This window comes from Sphaeramia orbicularis, chromosome 21 (assembly GCF_902148855.1).
Source record: "Sphaeramia orbicularis chromosome 21, fSphaOr1.1, whole genome shotgun sequence".
NCBI lineage: Eukaryota > Metazoa > Chordata > Actinopteri > Kurtiformes > Apogonidae > Sphaeramia > Sphaeramia orbicularis.
Genome location: NC_043977.1, coordinates 15,434,585 through 15,456,611, shown reverse-complemented (window position 1 = coordinate 15,456,611; position 22,027 = coordinate 15,434,585). Strand labels below are relative to the sequence as shown.

Below are 22,027 nucleotides of genomic sequence, written 5' to 3'. Positions count from 1 at the left end.
TCTGAGGCCACAGTAGAATCATTTAACAAATGCAAGAAGATCATGTAAATTTGAAAAACAGTCAAATGTTAGGCAGTTTCACATCATTCCAAAAGAGGTCAGATTAGCTTAAATTGTTTTACGTATCTTTTCGATATTGTTTTTAAAATTAAACTGAGAATCTAAGATAATATCTGAATATTTCTCCTATTTACTTGTTTGATCTTCACTTCTAATCTGTTATAAATAGCTTTTTAACCCTTAAAATCCAATCCAACTTTATTTGTAAAGCCCTTTAAAACAACCACAGTGGACCAAAGTGCTGCACAGAACAATAAATAAAAAACAAAGTAAAAGAATAAAATACAAGAATAGATTAAAGCATATAAAACAATGGTACAAAAACAGCGCTGTACAGACCTATAACTATTTTTTGCTGATTTCCAAATGACATTTAAGCTTTTGTAGGTGATTTATCATAATTTATTGTATTATTATCCTCTGCATTTTACATTTAGTGAAAATCAGATGTATTCCTATTTTTAATTTAAAGGCCAAATAAATTAATAATATCGATACTCTGTGTATCGCTAAATGCGTTGTTAGAGAAATGTAGTCTTAATCTGAGCAATCAATGTTAAATGCAAACAATTATTGCTTTATTTCACATTTAAGACGAGAAATGACGAGATGTGGCCCAGATACATTATTTTAGTGTATGTAATGACTTCACAGTTTTCCACAAATAAGACAGACACGATGGTATACAGACAAAACATAAACAGTGCACAGTTACATTTCCCCATGTCATGCATGTGAAAAAAAAAACAAAAAACAAAACGTACAGTACGTCAAAATTCCAACTGTACAGTACATATCTACACCAAAAATGTTACCTTACAATTATTACATAAAGCCCTACAATTTGTGCTACAAAATACTAACGGTACATTCATGAGATCTAGGATGCATCAGTATGTCATTGGGAGAGCAAGGTTCACATATTTGGGACACAAACAGTCAGAAAGTCAGTGTGCTCCTTGGCTAAACACAATGTTCACACTTTATTACCCATAGACGACACTAAAAATGAGTCAATAATGAGGAAATGATTGTGCACATGCGAGGTTAGACCAATACATGAGGGGCAGTAAAGCTCTTAACATCTAATCCAGTGTCATGGGGGGTGATTGTATCAACTGTATATTTGTATATTTATTGTAAAATTAAGCAGTGCTATGCTGGTTGACTACAAAAAAAAAAAAAGTACTAAAATTTGACAAAAATGTATGATTTTCATTTACATATTTACTTGACGTGTCTACATTCTGGAATTACAAAAAAAAAAAAGAAAAGCTTTCTCGGAAAAATTCATGTCATTTATTATATGAAGTACTTCTGGAAATGCAAAATGACAGGATATCTGCATACAGTTTGATTAAACATTATAAAATGAAGCAAGATAACAAAGAGTGAACCAGACTTGGATGATCTGAGGTACATTTGAGCTCATACATCAATAGATGTATGCCGTGTCTAGAAAATTAACAAGTATCGGCCCTGAAACATAGGCCCCAAAAACACCTTTGATCCCGTGAACACCTACCAAAGTGACAAGTGCAAACTTAAGACTGTACATGGTCGTTTGGACATACAACAGTTCTGTTTACGACAGTGTGAATATTAAATCTGCTACAAAAAAATGTAAAAAAAGAAAGTCCACTGGATTGTTTATGAAATTTTTCTTCAGTGTGTAGCACCATCCAATCAGAAGTGGCTGATAAATAGAAAATGTGCTCTATAAATATATTAACTTTTCTGCAAACAGACACATACATGTCAGAACTCCAGCCCTGTGTGTGTGTGTGTGTGTGTGTGTGTGTATCTTTATCATTTGTGTAAATAACATTTCATCATATCGTGCGATGAAGCTGGTCTCATATTTTCAGAGCCTCAGGAATAAACAGGAATAAACATAAACACAAAAATCTAAAATAATTCATATATAAGTAGTCGGTGACCTGTAAATAAAATACTGTGACTTGTGCTCTTCACTCAACTGCAAAAGGAACAAAAATAAAGTAGATTTTTAGAAGGAAAATGAGTGGTTAATAAGTTTAAATAATGCTATACTAAAGTAAAAATCTGTAATCATAAAACCTGTGTCATCTTATCACTATTTCACATGTTTAATATTATTTGCAGTGATAAATGTATGAAATCTCAGCTTATAGAGGTGAGTAAACTGTTCCGTGTAAATAACATCACACTGGTTTAGATTTTTGTGATTTTTGTGCGAGTTCACCCGAACAGGTTGGACAGAGGTCGTGTTCGTAGTGGACTGCTGGGCAGATCTTCTCCTCTCCCGACTTCTCCCGTGTCCCTGAAGGAGGCGCTGTGGATGATCTGTGCTCGGTGGCGTCCACGGTGCAGGCGAGCATTCAGGCGACTCAGAGATGACTTCCTCTGCATCCCTCCTTTGGTCTTCCCGGCCCCGTTCCCATCCTCCGCCGCCTCGGCCGGTGGGTTCAGCAGCCGCAGTGGGTTCAGATTACCCTGCAGAACTCTGGGAAAACGCCAGCCACGCCCCCAGCCGCTTCCGCCGTTTGCGTTTTCACTGTCGGACTCAGTCCCAGGTGAGGTGACCACCCCCTCCTCCTGTAGGTCTGCGGCCAGCGGTGGGGGGAGGTACTGGATGGCTCGCCTCCCGCTGTAGTCTCGAGCCTCGGGGTCCGCCTCCCAGTCTGACAGCAACACGCGAACCACCTGTCAATCACAGATAAACAGTCATATACAGGGTGACCCAAAAAAACGGGATTTTTTGAAGTGCGTATTGGCAGACATGAGCAAGTGGCAGCACTGCGAGACAGTGACCTTGAGCAAGTAAACACACCCCCATTTTAGTAACCATTGGCGGCTGTGCGAGAATTGTTCGGTAACCGTGTGATCTCAAGATTCAGTAATGTTCCCTGGCCCCCTAGATCGCCAGATTTGTCTGTTTGTGATTTTTTCTTGTGGGGCTATCTCAAGAGTAAAGTGTACACGACTCGACCAAGAACTCTGGATGAGTTAAAACAGAGAATGCAGGATGAAATTCACAGTATCCCAGCTGAGATGTTGCAGCGGTCAATGAGGAATCTCAACAGCAGATTTCAAGAATGCATTCGTACAGGAGGACGCCATCTACAGGAAGTAATTTTAAAAAAATGAAAATTCCATCATTGTTTCTTAAATGGCATGTTTTAAGGTTTCAATTACTATGAATAAAATATTTTTCTTTGGTTTTATTGGATTGTTAAAAAGTTCCCTTTTTTTGTGTCATCCTGTAACAAGACCTGGTTTCACTGTCAGTCATCCAGAATTATGGTGAATTACTGACCCACATCAGTGAACATAAGCAAAAAAAATACAAATTATTTTAATATAATGTGATCATGAGATACATACGGTGTCAGATTAATTTCTATTTAGGGCAGATTCTTTTTTTTTTATACTTTATATTTATTTGTTTTATCCACAGACAATACAACACAGAAACTAGGGGTCACTGGTTGAACCTAAAATATTTAAATGACACACAGTAGTAATTATGCATTGTTTTGTTTATCGTCCAGCCATTAGATTAATTTCTATTTGGGGCAGATTCTTAGTATTTTCTCCCTCATTATAACTGGGGAAACTCTCATTTTAAGTTTGTGCTCTAGATGTAAACTCCCAAACACACTGTGAAATATGAAACATGATATTTTGATGAGAAACAGTTAACTCCTATTTTAGAATACTTAGCAGGGTACATTTTATTGTAGTTTTAAAGTTTAAAGTTGTTTTTTTTTTTTTTTTTATCATATATTACATAATTAGTTATATATCTACAGTAATGAGCAAGAGTTTAAGGTTTCAGTTTCAGGTTTCACAATGGGATCCTTGCATTTCTTAGGTTTCTACAAACCACAGTTTCAAATTTAGTGCTACTTTTATTTGCCTTTATGTCCAATTCTTTTTTTCAGAGAATATGAGATCCAGTGCATTCATTTTCTGATGATTTACACTTCCGTTCATTCAACATGTCTCAGATGTTTCTTACCATTTGGGCTACTAATATAATACTGACTTTTCCCTGTAAAAAAAATGTGTTTTAGATGCGTTTTTAAAACTGTACAAATATTTTCTGTATTTTCTTGTTATACCTTATTAAACAAACTGAGAAACACGTATGTCTTCCCTGTAAAAATAACAAAACTAAAGGTGTGCTGTACTGCATTTGCAGCTTGATTTAAGTTAGTAATTTTACTTGAATATCTATTTAGTTATTTTTTATGTATTACGTGTGAAGCTCTGGAATATAGAAGCTGAAAAAGTGTATAAACACATGACATCAAATACGACTTACAAAACTATTGCTTGTTAAAGGTTGCATATCGTCGCTGTTGGGCAGAAACCTCGTAATTCCATTTTTGGTCCTTTTTTTGTCATTAAATGATTCTGTTGGTCAGCCTTCAATTGGCCTGACGGTTTTAGAAATATTTAACCAATGAATTGTGTTGAAAATGGCTTGCGGCTACATCTCTTAACTACACTCATTTGTTTAGACTATACATAGTTTTTACTGTTTCCTGAAAAATAACTGTTTTGGACATAAGAGGTTTCTGCCTGACAGCGACAATATGCAATATAAACAGATGATTTTACCTAAAATTGTGTTATATTTTAGTTTTGCAGGTTTTACTTAACTGTCATGTCATACTTTGTTTTACTTTTTATCGGTTAATTCAATTATTTTTTTCATTATTAGTTTTATTAGTCCTAGTTTTCATTAATTACAATAATCCTGTTTAGAAGCAGAATTTAACTATTGTTTATTCTAGCCTGAGTAGAAGAAGAGGTGCACTTATCCTCTGCTTCACTGAGCAGGTGTAACACATGACACCCTTCTACCACAGATCTCCATTCCACCCACCTGTGTGTGTCCATGCATGGCTGCCAGGTGCAGTGGCGTGTATCCAGCACTTGATCTGATATTTACATTCACGGGTACGGCGTTCTCCTTGGCGAAGGCTAGCAGCTGGGAGAGCAGCTCAGCTTTGCCCTGCTTCGCAGCCCAGTGGAGGCAGGTAAAGCCCGTCACAAAGTCTCTTTTGACCACTAAGCTGGGTTCTACGGCCAACAGGGGCTGCAGACTTTCCCACAGGCCGTCGGACGCACACAGCATCCACTCGTGCTCCAGTGGGTCCAGGGTCACCGAGGCACAGTCCTCATCGGTGGCTGAAGAGAGCAGAGATGCTGAGTCACCGTCACTCTTCACGGAATCTCGGAGACGTGAGCCTCGGTTAATAAGAGATCTCCTAACCTAAAAAAAGAGGAAAAGAAAGATGTGCATATAAGTGACATGTCCCAAAACATGCACAGATACAATAAATTAACAGACATTCTGAAAAACTGCTTTTTTACAAGTACCAAAATAAATACAGCTGTGGAAAAAATTATTAGACCATCAAAAGTCATCAAAAACAATGGTTATGCAATCAAGTACTAACTCCTGTGTGTATCATGTGACTAAAACAGACAGAAAAAGAAAACATGGAACGCCTACAAGCACTGTTTTTGTCAGTACAATGCCATAGCTATTGATGTAAGAACTGAAGTGATTTTGGTTATTATCAAGAAAACCATGGGAAATATCTAGATACCAGCTCTTAAATTAAACTCTTATGAGCTGTTTTTGTTGTTATCTTTATATTTGTCCAAACAAATGTACCTTTAGTTGTACCAGGCATTAAAATGAACAAGAAATTGAAGAAAACAAGGGGTGGTCTAATAATTTTTTCCGTGATTTTAAGTGTATCATAACGCTTTAAGGTTGCACATGATAAACTGCTATAATATCTTGTTCTATGTAAAAATCTGGGTCATAAAGTGGATACTGTGGTACCATTGTTAATCACACTGTACTGTAAAGTGTTCAGGAGGCATCGTAAAGAGAGAAAACACATCAGCTTTGAAAGCCTGACGTTGTTGTCTTATGACAGTCACCAGTGGAGGCTTCAGGACAAGATAAACTGGAACAATGTGGTAAATAATTGCATTAAGAGTAAGTGAGGCAGATAACATTGTGGATTAACCTGAATGAACAATAAGGGAGCAGTTAGTGGTAAAGACCTTTAGGACGCTATCAGAGCATAATGATAAGCCATGGGATGCAAACTGTTATTCACGATGGAAAGACACTGCATCCTACCTGAGGAGAACTACTCATCATCAGCTCTATGAAGTTCCTCCGACTTCCTTTGGGGGTGTTAATATCCCCGATAGCATCCAACCCCTCAAAACCGCTGTCCTCTGATAGGCAGCTGGTCAGCATGGCCCGCTGGGACCCTTTGGACACCCTACGCAGGCCTCTAATCTGCTGGCTGTGGGACCCTCCTGGATGCGCCTGGTCCAGGTCAGACGTCCCGATCACCGGGGCCGACTCCCGCCTCCTCCTGTCTCTTAGCTTCACCTCCCCTCCTCCACCAGATGCAGGAGTCTCAGTGCTGGTCGTATTATTCTGAGAGGGGGCTTCGGGTCGCTCGTTGTCATTTGACTGTTTGTCATTGTCAAGGCTGGAGACTGGTGGACTGGATGCCTCTGAGAAATAAGATCATGTTTTTAATAGTCATCCATCTTTGATGCTGTATGTTAAACATGTGTAAACACTTTCATGTGTGCTCTTATTTCATGGATGTGCTTCGAGGCCTGGAGGGTGGAGTTTCACATGGGGAGAAAATACATTATATTTATGAATAGTGTTGCATTCACTCCATTTTTTTTTTCATTAAACAATCACATTTTACTGAAGTACCACGTGATCACAAGTATGTTTGTAGGGCTGTAAGAAAATATATGCTTGAGTATATTTTATGTGTGATACATATCAATTCTCTTAAAGATTACATTGATTTTAAATTAATAGTTTACATGCAAGGATTTTAAGATGAATCTTCTATTTATAGAGATAAATGTTACTTTTTTGCCTCAGTACAGAAAAAGAAGTGATGTGAATATGGATCTTAACAGGACACCTTTGATGCTGTATGATAACCTTTTTTAAACACTTTTATGTGTGCTCTTATTTCATGGATGTGCTCCGAGGCCTGGAGGGTGGAGTTTCACATGGGGAGAAAGAGCGAAAATACATTATATTTATGAACTGTGTTGATTTCACTCCATTTTTTTTTTAATCAAACAATCACATTTTACTGAAGTACCACGTGATCACAAGTATGTTTGTAGGGCTGTAAGAAAATATATGCTTGAGTATATTTTATGTGTGATACATATCAATTCTCTTAAAGATTACATTGATTTTAAATTAATAGTTTACATGCAAGGATTTTAAGATGAATCTTCTATTTATAGAGATAAATGTTACTTTTTTGCCTCAGTACAGAAAAAGAAGTGATGTGAATATGGATCTTAACAGGACACCTTTGATGCTGTATGATAAACTTGTTTAAACACTTTTATGTGTGCTCTTATTTCATGGATGTGCTTTGAGGCCTGGAGGGTGGACTTCCACATGGAGAAAAAGAGTGAAAATACATTATATTTATGAATAGTGTTGCATTCACTCCATTTTTTTTTCATTAAACAATCACATTTTACTGAAGAACCTAGTGATCACAAGTATGTTTGTAGGGCTGTAAGAAAATATATGCTTGAGTATATTTTATGTGTGATACATATCAATTCTCTTAAAGATTACAGTGATTTTAAATTAATAGTTTACATGCAAGGATTTTAAGCTGAATCTTCTATTATAGAGATAAATGTTACTTTTTTGCCTCATCGTTAAGAAAAAGAAGTGCTGTGAATTTGTATCTTGACAGGACAGAACTACATGTTAATCCCATTTTGACTTTGAATAAAAATTAATAAGTTAATTGTGTCCTCAAATGTCTGATTTTTTTTTTTTAACCTTTATTTACCCAGGCAAGCAATTACAAACAGATTCTTATTTACAAATGCAGCCTGATCAAAGAGTAATGGCTCCTTGAGGGGTAAGGGGGTGAGGGGGCTAAAAGTAAAAACAAGGTTAAACAATTACAACAGTTAAAAACAGTTAATAAATAAATAGATGGTGTTTATTATCCTAAATATGATTTAAAAAAAAAACAACAGAAAAAGAAAACACTATGGCCTTGCTTACAGAAGCCTTTGCAGTAGCAGTAGACCACACATTATATTAAAAAATAAAGCTTGTATAATGATTCTTATCCCACAATATTGTGAAAACACAGATCTATTAATCATCTAAAGTGATGCTTTTCCATGTCAGTTGTAATCAATAATAAGAAAACAAAACAATGTGGAGACAATGACTGCACATGCACAACATGGACCTACACTTGTCCATATGTCAAAATAAATAAAGGCAGGAAGACTGAATTAAGATGTGTAATAAATGTAAGAATGGAAATAGGACTTTAATCACCAGATATATGAAATAAACAGAGTGGTCAGGGCCTCCTCACCTGTTTGCTGTCCGTTGTCAGGGTTGCCGTTGACATAGTCGTCCAGTGTGTCTTGGATGTTCCCATTACACTCCGCGTGACCGTGGTCGTCTGTGTCCGCGCGCATCACTGCCTCCGCGTGCCCCTCCGCGTTTAAACACACGAATTTCACACCGTCCTCCACTTTAACGAAGCCCACGGTGTCCACGACGCGTTTTAGTATCTCGCTGTCCACCCCTTCCTCCGATGAGTCATTTTGTCCCGAAATTGATCGGAAATGCTCCATCAGCTCCATCTGTTGGACCCTCCCTCCTCTCTCCATCAGGAACTCCAACACGGCTCGCTCCGCGCGCTGAGAGGCCATCCCGACCGGCCTCCGTGCACGCACCTCACTGAGTTTGCACGAAAATATTTCACAGTATCTCCATTTTCACGTTGCTGTCATTGCCTGATGTGGGTGACAACATGACAGCATCTTCCTCCTCTGGCCTCCTCCTCCTCTCATCCATGGGAAACAGCAGTGCGGAGCCTCTACCGACAGGGCGCGCGCTACCGAAAGTACACATCAATACAGCAAGAGTCATGTCGCATTTCAGTACACTTTGTAAAGTCTAGCTTCATACTAGATCAATAGAATATACTGTAAAATTAAGGACATGTTTATAGATTTCAAGTCAGTGTTAGGTGTAAGTATTTTTTATAAAGCCACAAAAAACGTCAACGAAGTCTGTTAAAGCCTGATGTAAATATAATGAATGTAATGAAATATAACGTTGATAATGTAGATATGACTGCAATAAAATCATAAAATAAATCAGGAGTTACACTACTTCTATAAAAATGACTCAAATTAATCTAATGTGCTGGTGTACTTTTGAGACCATTGTCAAAACTGTTTTAATTCCATGCGTTTAATCAGATTTTTGATCCTTACCGTACTGCACCTAAAGCAGCTTTTTGTCTGACCGTCTGAGCTGTACCACTTCACAAAAAGAGGGGGATTTATTACGACAATATATATACGTCGTCCCTCAGCGGTTAATAACAGCTGCAGGGTAGTTATAATTCCTAAAACACATTAGCTGTATGAGTTATGTGCATATTTGATTATAAAATGTGGTGTTTTATTTTAGAATAATATTAATTAATAACCCAAAAAATTCAATTCACCCCTATATTGTTTAGAGTGGTCCGTTCTGTCCAGTTGTCGACGGCGAACTGAATGAGGCGGTCCAGATCGGACTCTAAAAAAGTTGTTCGATTTTAGTTAGTTTGTTTTTGTTTTTTCCGAATCACTCGGGATTTTAATAGTATAAAATTATGTCTTCCTCTGATGTTGCACGGCAGCCGGTTTGTATTTTCTCTCTTTGCTAGTGACTTATGATATTATTTTTGACAGATGAGAAGGGAGTGTCCAATGCTATCACTAAGTTAGCTTGTCTTAGCTTCTAAGTTGTCTATTAAAACCTGACAAAAGAAAAGTTCTCACTTTATAAAACGTGCCCTTTTTCACATTACCACTACCTATCGGGGTAGTAGATAGTGGTGTTTCTACTTAACAACATTTTTTTTTCTTCAGTGAGGTAGAAGAACACGGCGGAGTTGGCTCAGTTGCTAATAGCTAGCGGGCGTCAGTCAAAAGTTTATAAAGATTGCGGTTTGGCACAGGAGTAAACATCCATGTGTCTGAATTATTATAAAGAAACTGCCACAATTTACTTTGAAATGTTGTTACGAATGGGAGTTGGTTTAGCTTTTAGTTTCGCGTGTTGCCTCACTAGATAACTATGTGTGTTTGAGTGAAACTAAGCATCCATATAAGTGATGACATGAAAGAAGTTGTTGAAACACGTGACAACATTTATTTCTCCACTTTATGGAGGCACAAAGGAGATTATATTTCACAAAACACTGCATGTATAAGGGACACTTCCTTAAATGATTAATGTGATCTACTCCATTACTTTAGTCATCTCTGGACTAATGACACTCCCTGTATTGGAGTTCATTCAGGGGCAGATTAAGAGGACTGCAAAAGTATGAGAAAAATGAATTAGCAATGGCATCAACTGAGATCTGCCTGCTTTGTATTTCTCACATGTAGTTATGAATTATATTATAGGACAGTAACTTTTAAGGTGTGGTTAACAGCCATGTTGATAGAAGTAGTGAACATCTAGTTTGTTGTTCAAGATACGGTACCGTATAAACTGTCTGGTATCTGCAAAATTGTATACACTCCGGTGAAAACTGCCACTGAAAGTTTCAAGTGAACAAAAAGGCCCGTTTTAGCTCTACATAGTTATTTATCAGTCTTGTTAGAAAGTTCCAACAAGAAAACACAGGAAATAGAGTTTAGACAGCACAAAATCTGACTTCAAAATCATAATTATTGCAACATGTTTTCTATCGGCAAAAGTCAGTATTTAGTAGAATGTAAGTTCCCATACCAAAAAGTCACCTAAACAGTAAGAAACATTATCTGTTTTTTTGATTAAAACCTTATCTCAATCCCTTTAAAACTTGGAAATCTTATACTTACAGCCTAAAAGATTTCAAGACATGTTAAATGCAATCAGACTGACTTTCCACTTTGATCAATAGATAGTTTTCTTCAGTACTTTTTGTTTTGAGAGTGTATGTGTGCATTTTTCCTTTATGCAGATACTAATAATTACATGTGTGAGCTCATTATAAACTTGCTAAACCAGAAAACCTAAGCATGGCCAAATACTTGAGCTAAAACAGCTGTGGCATTTTGAAAATATCTCTATGTAATGTCTTCTCTAGGATAAGGGTGCGCGGCCCCTGTCCCTGTCAGGCCATGTGGGCTTTGACAGCCTCCCAGATCAGCTTGTCAACAAGTCCATCTGCCAAGGCTTCTGCTTCAATATTCTCTGCATTGGTATGTTATCTCACATATACGTGAATAAACATGAGCATATTTATGAATATACTTGTGTCTTTACTGAAATATTTGAACAAACACTTTGTCAAGCAGGATTCAGCCATCATACTTTGTGGCAGTAGTATTTGGGCTCAATCTTCAATGTTCTCAGTAGACTATCGGATCTCGGTGATGAAGTTGAATATCTATAATTGAATCCTGTGTTTTTCTGACTGCAGGTGAGACGGGTATTGGCAAGTCAACTCTGATGGACACTCTGTTCAACACCAACTTTGAGAATTTTGAATCATCCCACTTTGAGCCCCAGGTGAAGCTGCGAGCTCAAACCTATGACCTGCAGGAGAGTAATGTCCGACTTCGCCTCACTGTGGTCAACACTGTCGGCTTTGGAGACCAAATGAACAAGCAGGAGAGGTATGAATGTTATTCACATTGAAGAAAAAGTTTCTGAGAGAAAGAATGAGTGGCTGAATAAATATTGTATTTAAAGTTTTGCTCCTTGTGAAGGTTAAAATGTTTATGGGCTTGTTGTACTTATCCCTTCTGTTTACCACCAAAATCTTTGATCAGTGCTGCATGTATTTGTGTCTTACAGCTACCAGCCGGTGGTGGACTACATCGACAGGCAGTTTGAGAGTTATCTGCAGGAGGAGTTAAAGATCAAACGCTCTCTCCACAACTACCATGACTCACGAGTCCATGCCTGCCTGTACTTCATCTCCCCCTCAGGCCATTCACTCAAATCTCTGGACTTGGTCACAATGAAGAAACTGGACAGCAAGGTAGTAATTCCTGAAAAAAAGACACATCAGATATAATGTGTACATAAATTCAGCACAAGTCAAACTTAAAAAAATGTGTAGACTGAAAATGTGATTATATTTGCAGTCAAAAATTAAGAAGAATCAAACTTTACCCAGGAAATAGTCTGGCTCACAGGATGTAATCTGCTGGAAAAAATTGTCACGATTGTCAATCTTCTTCCTTCCGCTGTCTGCAACTTACTATTTTGCTACATGAAAAAAACAGCCTTTGAGCTGCAACTATACACTGAAAAAGGCAGGTTTTGACAGAGATGTGGGGTTTCCGTTTGTAGAGATTTTATCATTTTAGTAACACTGTGCGCTTCCTTGAGCGCATGTTTGACCAAAACGACTCCTTTTTCTTATACTACTCTGCAAAGGCGCTGTCACTTTGTGTCCTGGACTTTGTGCCACCCAACTCGAGTGTGATTCAGTTTGAGAATACAAACTAGCCAAATAGCCCAGAGCACTTTTACACCTACTCCAAAATAATAGTAGATGGTGCTAAATTTGTCCCACAGCACTGGAACCATGATTAAAAATTATGGAAATAGGTTTGGCCATTAGATAGAATAAGATAATCTTGTACTAGTCCAGCACATGGGAAATTTACACTTTAAAAGCAGCAAAGAGCAAGAACAATAACAGTAAAAAAACAGAAATGGAGATGAGAGAAAATCTTAAAGTGGAGGATAAGAGCAATAATTGCAAGGGATTTAAAAACCATAAATATAATTCACACCAAAATAGTGTTAATAGAAGACACATGCAAAATATACATTACGGTGCGGTTGTATAAGTAATTTGTGGAGGCTCGTGCCCCATGGGAGTAAATGACAAACAAAATAAATTTTAAAAAATATATTGCACTGATACTGGAGAGTTCAATGAGGGTGGTCTACAGGGTGAAAGACTACCCACCAAACGAAAAGAAAACAAGAATTTTTGATCTTCTCAGTCAGAATCCTAAATATAGTGTTTGACTGACTGATGAATGCAAATCTATGTTCATGTTAGAGAGTGTGGGAGTTTTCTACATTGAATCTATGCTGTGGTTGTTGCTCCTTTCCTCTTAGTATTTTAATGTGCGGCTGTTGGGAGAGGTTCACGATCCAACTGGATAAACCCCTCCCTTCCCTCTTGTAGTGGTCAGACACTTTCCCATGCTCTCTGTGTGTAGCAGCCTGTGTTCTTTGTGCGTTTGTGTGATTTCACTGCTCTGGAGTGTCACTAACCCTGGATTTGCGTGTGAATGGACTAGAAAAAGCAGTGGAATGCTGTAATCACCTCACACACACATACTGGAGTTGTGCTTTTGTGTCACTGTACGGATACGCAGAGAGAGAGAGACATTTGTTGAATCTACAGCACTGACAGAAAGACAGTCAGTGACCCCCACAGCTGTTGGAAGAGATCTTTACTTATTGTCTTGTTTACCCACTACTGTATTCTGTTGGTGTATGCAAGTATGTGGTCGGATTCGAAGCTTGACTGGTGACACAACTCATTCCAGTCCTGTCTGGGGTACGACAAGATGACAGACAAACAGACAGACAGACAAGAATGGAATGGAATGGAATGTGTGATTAAAGTGGGCCAGAAATAACAGCAGATATCTTATTTCAGCCCAGTTATTCAGTGTATATTGCCAGAACTACCGAATTAGAATTTATCATTATAGCTCCAACCTTTAAAATATGCAGTCTCTTTAAGTCCCTTATGCAGCAGATTTGTTGAGAAATCTGACCAAAAATGTGACTATACTAAATAATGTTCAGAAAAGTCATGTTATTATTTGTACTTCTGGAAATTGTATTTCTTATAAATATGTTTGATTTGTATCTAGAAAATATGCATACAGTGGTGCTCTATGCATATTTGTACCTAAAATGAACATTTTTGGATATTCTCGTAACTATGGTTAACATTTCCTCAAGATTCCATATAAATATATTGGAATTTTCAGCATTTGTTTACAGAAATAGTGCATGGTTTTTGAAATAATAGTGGAGGATGTAAAGTTTATCTGAGTTTTATCCAAAATAATCCCACAGCTTTGGCAAATTTTCAAATAGAAACCTGTAAACTGCAAATGATTTATATACGGCTGTGAAAAACACGATCTATAAATACTGTTTTCTGTGTATTCTAGATACAGCTGTTAACATTTTTGCGCGTAACTTCCATGATGTCTGCTCAGAGAGTTGCTGATAAACTTGCGTGTTGCCTCATCAAGCTCATGCTGAATCTTTTCATCGGTAGTCGTTTTGCGGGCTGTCATCATGGATTAGCCTACCGGTATATTTACTGTAAACTTCTGAATCTGTTTTTTTAAATGGCGTGTCGCGCCATTTTGGATTTTCAGTTATTCTATTAAAACACATTTTTTCCTGACAGACAGCTCCTCTGTAGTCGTGGTTAAAAGGTTCCACAAACAAGAATAAGTAAGCTATTGGTTAGCATTAGCTCATCTGTGACCCTTTGGACTTCTGTAGTTTCTGTATCTTTTTTTAATAATCCTAATTTTCAGTCACAGCTTCCTAGCGTCTTGTCATGCTCTACACCAGTCTTTTACTTTGCCACACTTTAAATGCAAGCGTCTCTGTTTTGTTTGATGGCTTGTTACTACTCGTATTCCTCTTGATCTCATTCCAGAGATTTTACGAGTTTATCAGAGCTGTATATTTTCCAAAAAGCATTCAATTACCTTAAAAAAAAACCTGTAGATATTTATAGTCATGTATTGCCAACGGGTGTGAAGGGATAATCTGTCATTTAGAACTTGTGTCCTCTCTTGCTGTAGGTGAACATCATCCCAGTGATCGCCAAAGCTGACACCATCAGTAAGAGCGAGCTGCACAAGTTTAAGATCAAGATTATGAGTGAACTGGTCAGCAACGGCGTCCAGATCTACCAGTTCCCTCTGGACGATGAAACTGTAGCCAAGGTCAACACGTCAATGAATGTGAGTATCTAGAGCTGGTGTAACAGACGGCTGTCCATAAGTTTTATAGACTACAGGGCAAGGTCAAGGGTGTCACAGATGGACAGCCCACTACTTTTTGATTCATAACTTTTGAACCAGACAAATTTAAGACAAATATTACACATAACTGGAAAGGTCTAAATGCCATCTTAAACAGACTCAAAGGACAAAATTTAGTTTTGAATATTTTTAAATGAAAAATATCAAAAACTACTGCGTCACAGATGGACAAAAAATTTACGTCTATTTTTTGCAAGAATTACAAAGTTCTCAAAAGTGAAGTTCCTATGACATTTTATGCTAAAATGTTTTCAGTGTATACCTTAAACCCTCTATTTTACAACTTAATAATTGGTTAGAGGAAAAAAATATTTGATCATACCTAAATAGGAAGAGTTTTGACAAATGGCAGCGTCACGGATAGACAACGAAAGTAAATATCTAATTAAACATTTTTTATGTCAATTATCAATATCATATACATTTTTGTTTACAATATTTACAACATACGAATAATATGAACATTATATTCAAATATATTTTGCATAGATACATGCATTTATGAATTTTAAACACTGTGTGTTTAGAATATGACATAAATAATACAATAGTCAAATATCAATGTATTTGGAATAAATTTAGTTTATTTATGAGAGTTTTTAAAATGAACCCAGAATGACGGCAGAAAACTTTGTCACTTTCCAAACATTCACACTCATAAAACATTTTTTTCACAAATTTCTTCTCATTTAAAAAATACGTTTTCCTGAAAATATAAGCAATTCCCTACCCAAATATATACGTTTGATGTAGATTATTTTAATAAATTTTTTTTTTTTTGACCAGGATGTTAAACGTCCCTTGACTTCGCCCTACAGTCAAATTAGGTGCTACGTTAATGGTAGTAAGTTGATTGCAGATTTCTTTCAAAGGTATAACCTGATATTTCCTGTGTAGGGCCATTTGCCATTTGCTGTAGTCGGTAGTACAGAGGAAGTCTCTGTTGGCAACAAGATGGTGAAGGCCCGTCAGTATCCGTGGGGTATTGTACAAGGTAGGATAAAAGTCATTTGATTACTAAAAACTTCCTGAGCTTCCCGGGGAAGTATCCATCCATTAATTCTCTAATTGTCTGTGTCAGTGGAGAATGAGAATCACTGTGACTTCATGAAGCTGAGGGAGATGCTGATCTGTGTAAACATGGAGGATCTGAGAGAGCAGACGCACACTCGCCACTATGAGCTGTACAGACGCTGCAAACTGGAGGAAATGGGCTTCAAAGACACTGACCCGGAGTGCAAACCTGTCAGGTGAGCCATCGACTTGTAAACACCTGCACCGGCTCTGCCAAACACCGGCACACACTGACAACTGGCAACCGGTGTGGAAGTAATGTGTGTGTTTGTGTAGTTTGCAGCAGACGTACGAGGCCAAGCGGCAGGAGTTCCTGGAGGAGCTGCAGAGGAGAGAGGATGAGATGAGGCAGATGTTTGTTCTGAGGGTGAAGGAGAAGGAGGCTGAGCTCAAGGATGCTGAGAGAGAGGTAGACGCACAAATACACACACAAATACACAATGTGTCACTGAAAAGAATTAAACATGCAGCTATGATTATAAAACGGCACCCAAACCTATTAGAGTTAAATTAAAGTCAACCTGCTAGAGAGACTGTTACATATAAGTAACTAAATTACTTTTCCTACATCTAATGGTTGTAGTTGGTCCACAGTGGTCCTATTTTGATACTTGTGATTTAGTACCTGTACCTACTTTTCAGTTTGCCCACATGGTAATAAGAATTATTCAAAATTATGTGAAATATATATTTTAATACAAAAATTTCTACTCCCAAACCATTCACCTGTGCATATGAGGCTTCAGCAAACTTGAGAATGTGCTAAAATGAATGACCTTGAGCACCTTTAATATTCACTAGTTTTCTTTTATATGTATATATTTTATATTTATTAAGGATAATAGTCAAAAAGAACATGGAAAACATATACTTAGAATGTTTTCAAACCCCCTCAACCCCCACCCCAGGAACCCACATAGCACCTACCAGTGGTGCAGTGTTGATCAATGACAGTGATTTTGTCATCTTTAGTTAATTATGTATCTATTGTTGTTTCTGACTGTTTGTCTGATTCTCTGGCATGAAACACTTTTGTTTTTTGTGAGATTATTCAGTTGTAGACATAAGACATAATTTTTTTATCTATAAAAGCATTATTTCAATAAAGTCACAAGCAGGATAATACAGCACACCAAGCTGATTATAGTCAACACATTTCATGCATCACCCTTATGGGGTTTAGTTCACTTTAAATGTTCTATTTTGAGAGGAAGTTGTGCAGATAAACATCTCCACTGTTTCATGTTAATCGAGTAGTAGTTAAAAGAAGCAGATTCCCGTTAAGGCAGTTTTGTAACTAAGTGGTTGTTTTCTGCACGTTGTAGCTGCAGAGTCGTTTTGAGCAGCTGAAGCGCCTCCACGCGGACGAGAAAGCTGCTCTGGAGGAAAAGAAGAGGCTGCTGGAGGACGACCAGAGCTCCTTCGGAAAGAGACGAGCTGCCGCTCAGCTTCTACAGGCTCAGAGCCTCACAGCCAACGGCAAGAAGGACAAGGACCGCAAGAAGTACGTACACGTAGACACTAAAGCTGCCGTTTCATCAGAACAGTAATTACTCATCAGATGGTGATGATGAAATGGAGTATTAAAATTACTGCTGCCGGTTATGGTAGTCATAGCCTCCTGTTGAATAGGAAACACTGCCCCCTGCTGGTTAGAGTAAAGTGAGTCCAGTATTTAAAAATCCACAAGAGCAGATCAAAAGTAAAAGCAGAGGCAGCAGAATAAAACAGTGCTACAAAACAATTTTACATCAACACAATTATTATTAATGTAGCATTTTTATTTATTTAGTTTAATAAAACAGTCAGTGTTTCAATGCTCTGTAGATTCACTTAACATAAATGTTTGGAAAGTTTTACCTCAAGATTTGAAATAGTCCACTGCACAAAAAACAATCTTTTATGTCGTTTTTATCTTGTCAAATAAGAAGCCAGATCTCGGTAATTTTGCTTATATACTATCGGCTCTTACTTTTCCAATTTGTCCACCAATATGCAAAAAAAAAAAAAAAAAAATTCCAAAGGCGAAATAAATACATTTTTATTCAAAACCCCTAATCATCACCCCCATCAGTGTATCTGAAGCTTCCGCAAACTTGGGAAAATCCTTTGTCAGGTATTTCAATTTAACACAACATTAAATCAAAACAAAACTAAACAAAAAAAGAACAAAATAAGCACCACATCATTTTGTGTGACGTCTTATGTGTCTTGTTTGTTTAGTCTAGTTTTTTCGTCACATTTTTGTCTTACATTTTTCTCTCATTGCGTCTTTCATGAATAATTTAACGCCCCAAATACTATAAAAAAATCATCCGTTAAGCGTGAAAGTCTTTATGATTTTGCATTTACTTTAATAATAATCAGTATTGATTAGTGTGAATTGTTATAATATTTTTGGCCACATTCTTCAGCACTTTTGGGGTGTACTAGAGATGAAAACAGATTACTTGATACTATTATATATTATTATTATAATACTATTTTATTTCATTTACTTATTCAGGTTTAACAAAATACAGTACATAAGTGACATATTTAAGCAAACAAATTACATAGAAGAGTGACGGATGTAAATAATATAAATGGGACTCTTAATAGACAGAATGTTACTGATGTGACTGATGGAAAGCTGATTCTTACCGATGCTGTAAATGTCTTTTGTCACAGTTTTTATTAAGAATTTTTTTTTTTTTTTTTTTTTACTGTATTTCCTTAAAATCTTTCTTAGAATGAGCTTTTTCTGTCTAGAGAGGAAGCATGTGGAATCCTTCTGATATAGGCTGTTTATAAAGATGGACGCAGTGACAGATTCTCAAAAATTAAGACAAAAACACGTAGAGCTCCCTCTAGTACAGGTCTTACAAACAAAAAATTAAACTGACAGTTGTCATATCCTGCTGACACCTAGTAAGTAAACATTTTCACTATTTTACATTAAATAATTGCCGTAATTGGAAACAGCATGATGCAACAGTTTTTTCGGATATATATATATTTTTTTATTAATATAATGTCCTTTTCAGTGGACATTATGCAATTTTTTATTTTAAAATAAAGCCGTGAAACTCTTGTCCACTACAGAGGGCGAAAATGCATTGCTGGGTCTCAGGAGGATATGTCTAAATGACGACAGAAATTAAACAAGTTAAAAACTGCTTGTCTCTTGCCATTGAATGCAAAACATGTTTTTTTTTTATTTTCTAAACTCAGGTTCCTGTGGGGCCTCTTTACCTCTTTAAGTAAAAATTCAAGTATACATCTAAAGCGTTTTATTTCTAAAGGCGTTTTTAATGCCATCTTTTGAATCATTGTGTTTTTACACATTTAATGACATAAAAACAGGTGATTGACAGTTGTAATGACCAATAAGGGGCTATAATCAAATTTCTCGTCTGTTCTTTCTTTTAGTTCTGGCTTCATGTAAAGACTTTGGGATGTGACTTGAACTCCAATAAGACCAGCGTGACCAGTGACATTCACCCCTTCAGTACCAGTTCAGCCCTCCGAGGCCAGTCTAAAAACACTAACCAGGAGAACGCACCCCCGCTGTGTGTGAGCTGATCTTTTTGTGCCAAAGTTACATGACTGTATCCAAGAATAATGTGTACACTTCCCTCTGTTTAATTTTTTAATCTTTTCTGTGGGGTTTTATACATCTGTGTAATATTGTCTATTTATCCTTTCATTTTTTATATAAACGTTTGTATCCCGTATACCTCCGTGCTTTGCTTTTAAACCAGAATGAGGGAAATTTTAGCGGATTAATCCTCCCACGACCTCCTCACACAGATCCTCCACACAGATCAGTTGACGTGGAGATAATTCAGTGGGTTCTGCAGAAAAAATAAGGGACTTTTCATACGCCTGCCATATCTTTTTATGCACTATTCATACTTGTTCATTATAAAGCTCCATTCATGCATGCGCTTCAATGGAGGATTCGTTAGTTTCACATTCCAGTAACAGCTACCACTCATTAAAAGTTATTTCGCTCTGTTAGCATATGTTTAACGCTCAAAAATCACACAAGTCGCTATGAAATCACACCCACAGTAATCTTCCCTATGACTAAGAAGAACTGAGACCCGTGTATGTTTATATACAAAGGCTTTCAGTTGTATTTTCTTTGTCTGGAAGGGGATTTTTTTGTGTTTGGGATTATTTCTGAAGGATTTTCACTGCAGGAATCATGAAAAGCCAGCGCAGGCATCATCATAGGGCATTAGTAGTTATACTTTGTCATGTTTCTTTACTATTAATGTTAATAAGAGCTTATCAGAATCACACAAACCTGCAGAAGCCACTGATTCTTCTCCAGTGTTTTTCTTATGGTTTTTTTTTTTTTTTTTTCCAAAGGGAAAGAGTTTCACCTCCACAATTTTCCAGAGTGAGGCTGGGGCTCAGTTTCCATTAGGTACATGTTACAGTTCTATTTATACGTATCATGTTTTACTTCCTGTCTTATTTTTCCCTGCTGGCAAACAGAGTGAAGTCTGTCTGAAAAGATGTGACTCACAGGAAACAAACAGGGAGAGATAGAAGATGCATCTTATGATTTTTTTTTTTTTTTTTTTTTCTTTTCCTGTATTTTTATCATGTTTTTATTCGCTCCTCTCTGGAGTCAGGATGGGACAGGGACTCGCATAGTATTTTACAACCCAGACTAAACCAGAACACCGTTTCTGATTTCCAGTTAAGTGTGATTTCGCAACATTCACTCCAAACACTGCCATTTTGTTTTATTTCCACTTGTACTTACAACACATTAGTGCCTTACATGTGTAAAGTTTGGTTAGAAATACACTAGGTACTCACTTGTACATGCAGTGAAACACAGCAGTGCCTGATGGTAGATGCATTCATACAACACTTATATTTAAGGAATAAACAGTGTTATTTTGGGAGCCTTTTTTTTTTTCCTTCTTTCTAAATAAATTGTGTATTTTTGCCAAGATGTGTGTTTGTTTTGATTGATTTATTAAACCTCGTCCTACTGACATTAACTCATAAGGATTCCTCACTTATAAAAAAGACATATGCAATTAAAGCCTCAGTGTGGATGTGTTTACTACAGAAGACTGGTATTTGTGTAAAATCTTGTTCGGTGCGAGTAAAAAGGCAATTACCAAGAAATGTTGTTACCCTGAACCTCCCAACCTTAAGTAAAGGATGGATTTGGTTAAAGTGATACTTGTGAAAAGACAACTTTCTCACTGAGATGCAGATGGGCAGACTTTCAAAAAATGGAATAAATAGATTATATTGCAGAGGGAGAGGATGCTATTTCCTTTAACCCATAAACACCCAAACAGCCACCGACGACCAAAACCTCTACTGATCTAAAATGTTTATTAACTTCTGATCCACTAATTCTATCAATCCATGTAAATAATGGGTGCAAAATACAGTTTGTCATCTTTTCATGGTCATCAGATATGACCCATTTGGATGTTCAGAGGCTCTGTAGTTACCATGGAAACATCATCTTCTACAACACTGACTCACCAGTAAAACCCATGGAGTTAAATCAAAGACAGTGGATGGAGATGCTTGGTTTAAGTCAGTGTTTCTCAAAAAGTGGGGCGTGCATGGGATCATTCCTAGGTGTTTATTTTTTCTTCAGGTTCGAACATGTAGCAAGTGGAACTAATGTTTTAGCGTTGGAGCACCCTGGACTTATTTTAGGGACGTACAACAAACAAATCTGCTGCCACAGTGATCTGTC

At 37.1% G+C, this 22,027-nt stretch overlaps 2 protein-coding genes across 3 annotated transcripts; one reads left to right on the top strand and one right to left on the bottom strand.

Annotated features, from left to right (window-relative positions):
• Nucleotides 1-610: 610 nt before the first annotated feature.
• Nucleotides 611-8,995, bottom strand: sowahca (sosondowah ankyrin repeat domain family Ca). Of its 2 annotated transcripts, none has more exons than XM_030125331.1 (4): nt 8,485-8,995; nt 6,215-6,598; nt 4,937-5,326; nt 611-2,745 (listed from the first exon to the last, which is right to left on the bottom strand). In XM_030125331.1, the coding sequence occupies exons 1-4, from the start codon at nt 8,830-8,832 to the stop codon at nt 2,281-2,283; spliced, it is 1,587 nt and encodes a 528-aa protein (XP_029981191.1). In that variant the 5' UTR covers nt 8,833-8,995; the 3' UTR covers nt 611-2,280. The 2 variants fall into 2 exon arrangements, with proteins under 2 accessions (XP_029981191.1, XP_029981190.1); XM_030125330.1 differs by having other exon boundaries at nt 6,215-6,603; nt 8,490-8,995.
• A 672-nt stretch (nt 8,996-9,667) lies between these two features.
• Nucleotides 9,668-21,256, top strand: septin10 (septin 10). Its single transcript, XM_030125545.1, has 10 exons — nt 9,668-9,818; nt 11,259-11,373; nt 11,595-11,790; nt 11,972-12,158; nt 14,983-15,144; nt 16,123-16,219; nt 16,307-16,475; nt 16,576-16,708; nt 17,625-17,803; nt 19,711-21,256. Exons 1-10 carry the CDS (start codon nt 9,789-9,791, stop codon nt 19,724-19,726), a joined length of 1,284 nt encoding a protein of 427 aa, XP_029981405.1. The 5' UTR covers nt 9,668-9,788; the 3' UTR covers nt 19,727-21,256.
• Nucleotides 21,257-22,027: the final 771 nt, after the last annotated feature.

Coding starts and splice junctions, on each gene's coding strand:
- sowahca (XM_030125331.1), bottom strand. CDS start 8,832: ATGGCCTCTCAGCGCGCGGAGCGAGCCGTGTTGGAGTTCCTGATGGAG. Junction 6,599..8,484: donor ACGGACAGCAAACAGGTGAG/GAGGCCCTGACC, acceptor TTCTCAGAGGCA/TCCAGTCCACCAGTCTCCAG. Junction 5,327..6,214: donor TGATGAGTAGTTCTCCTCAG/GTAGGATGCAGT, acceptor CTCTTTTTTTAG/GTTAGGAGATCTCTTATTAA.
- septin10 (XM_030125545.1), top strand. CDS start 9,789: ATGTCTTCCTCTGATGTTGCACGGCAGCCG. Junction 9,819..11,258: donor CTGATGTTGCACGGCAGCCG/GTTTGTATTTTC, acceptor TGTCTTCTCTAG/GATAAGGGTGCGCGGCCCCT. Junction 11,791..11,971: donor CAAATGAACAAGCAGGAGAG/GTATGAATGTTA, acceptor TGTGTCTTACAG/CTACCAGCCGGTGGTGGACT.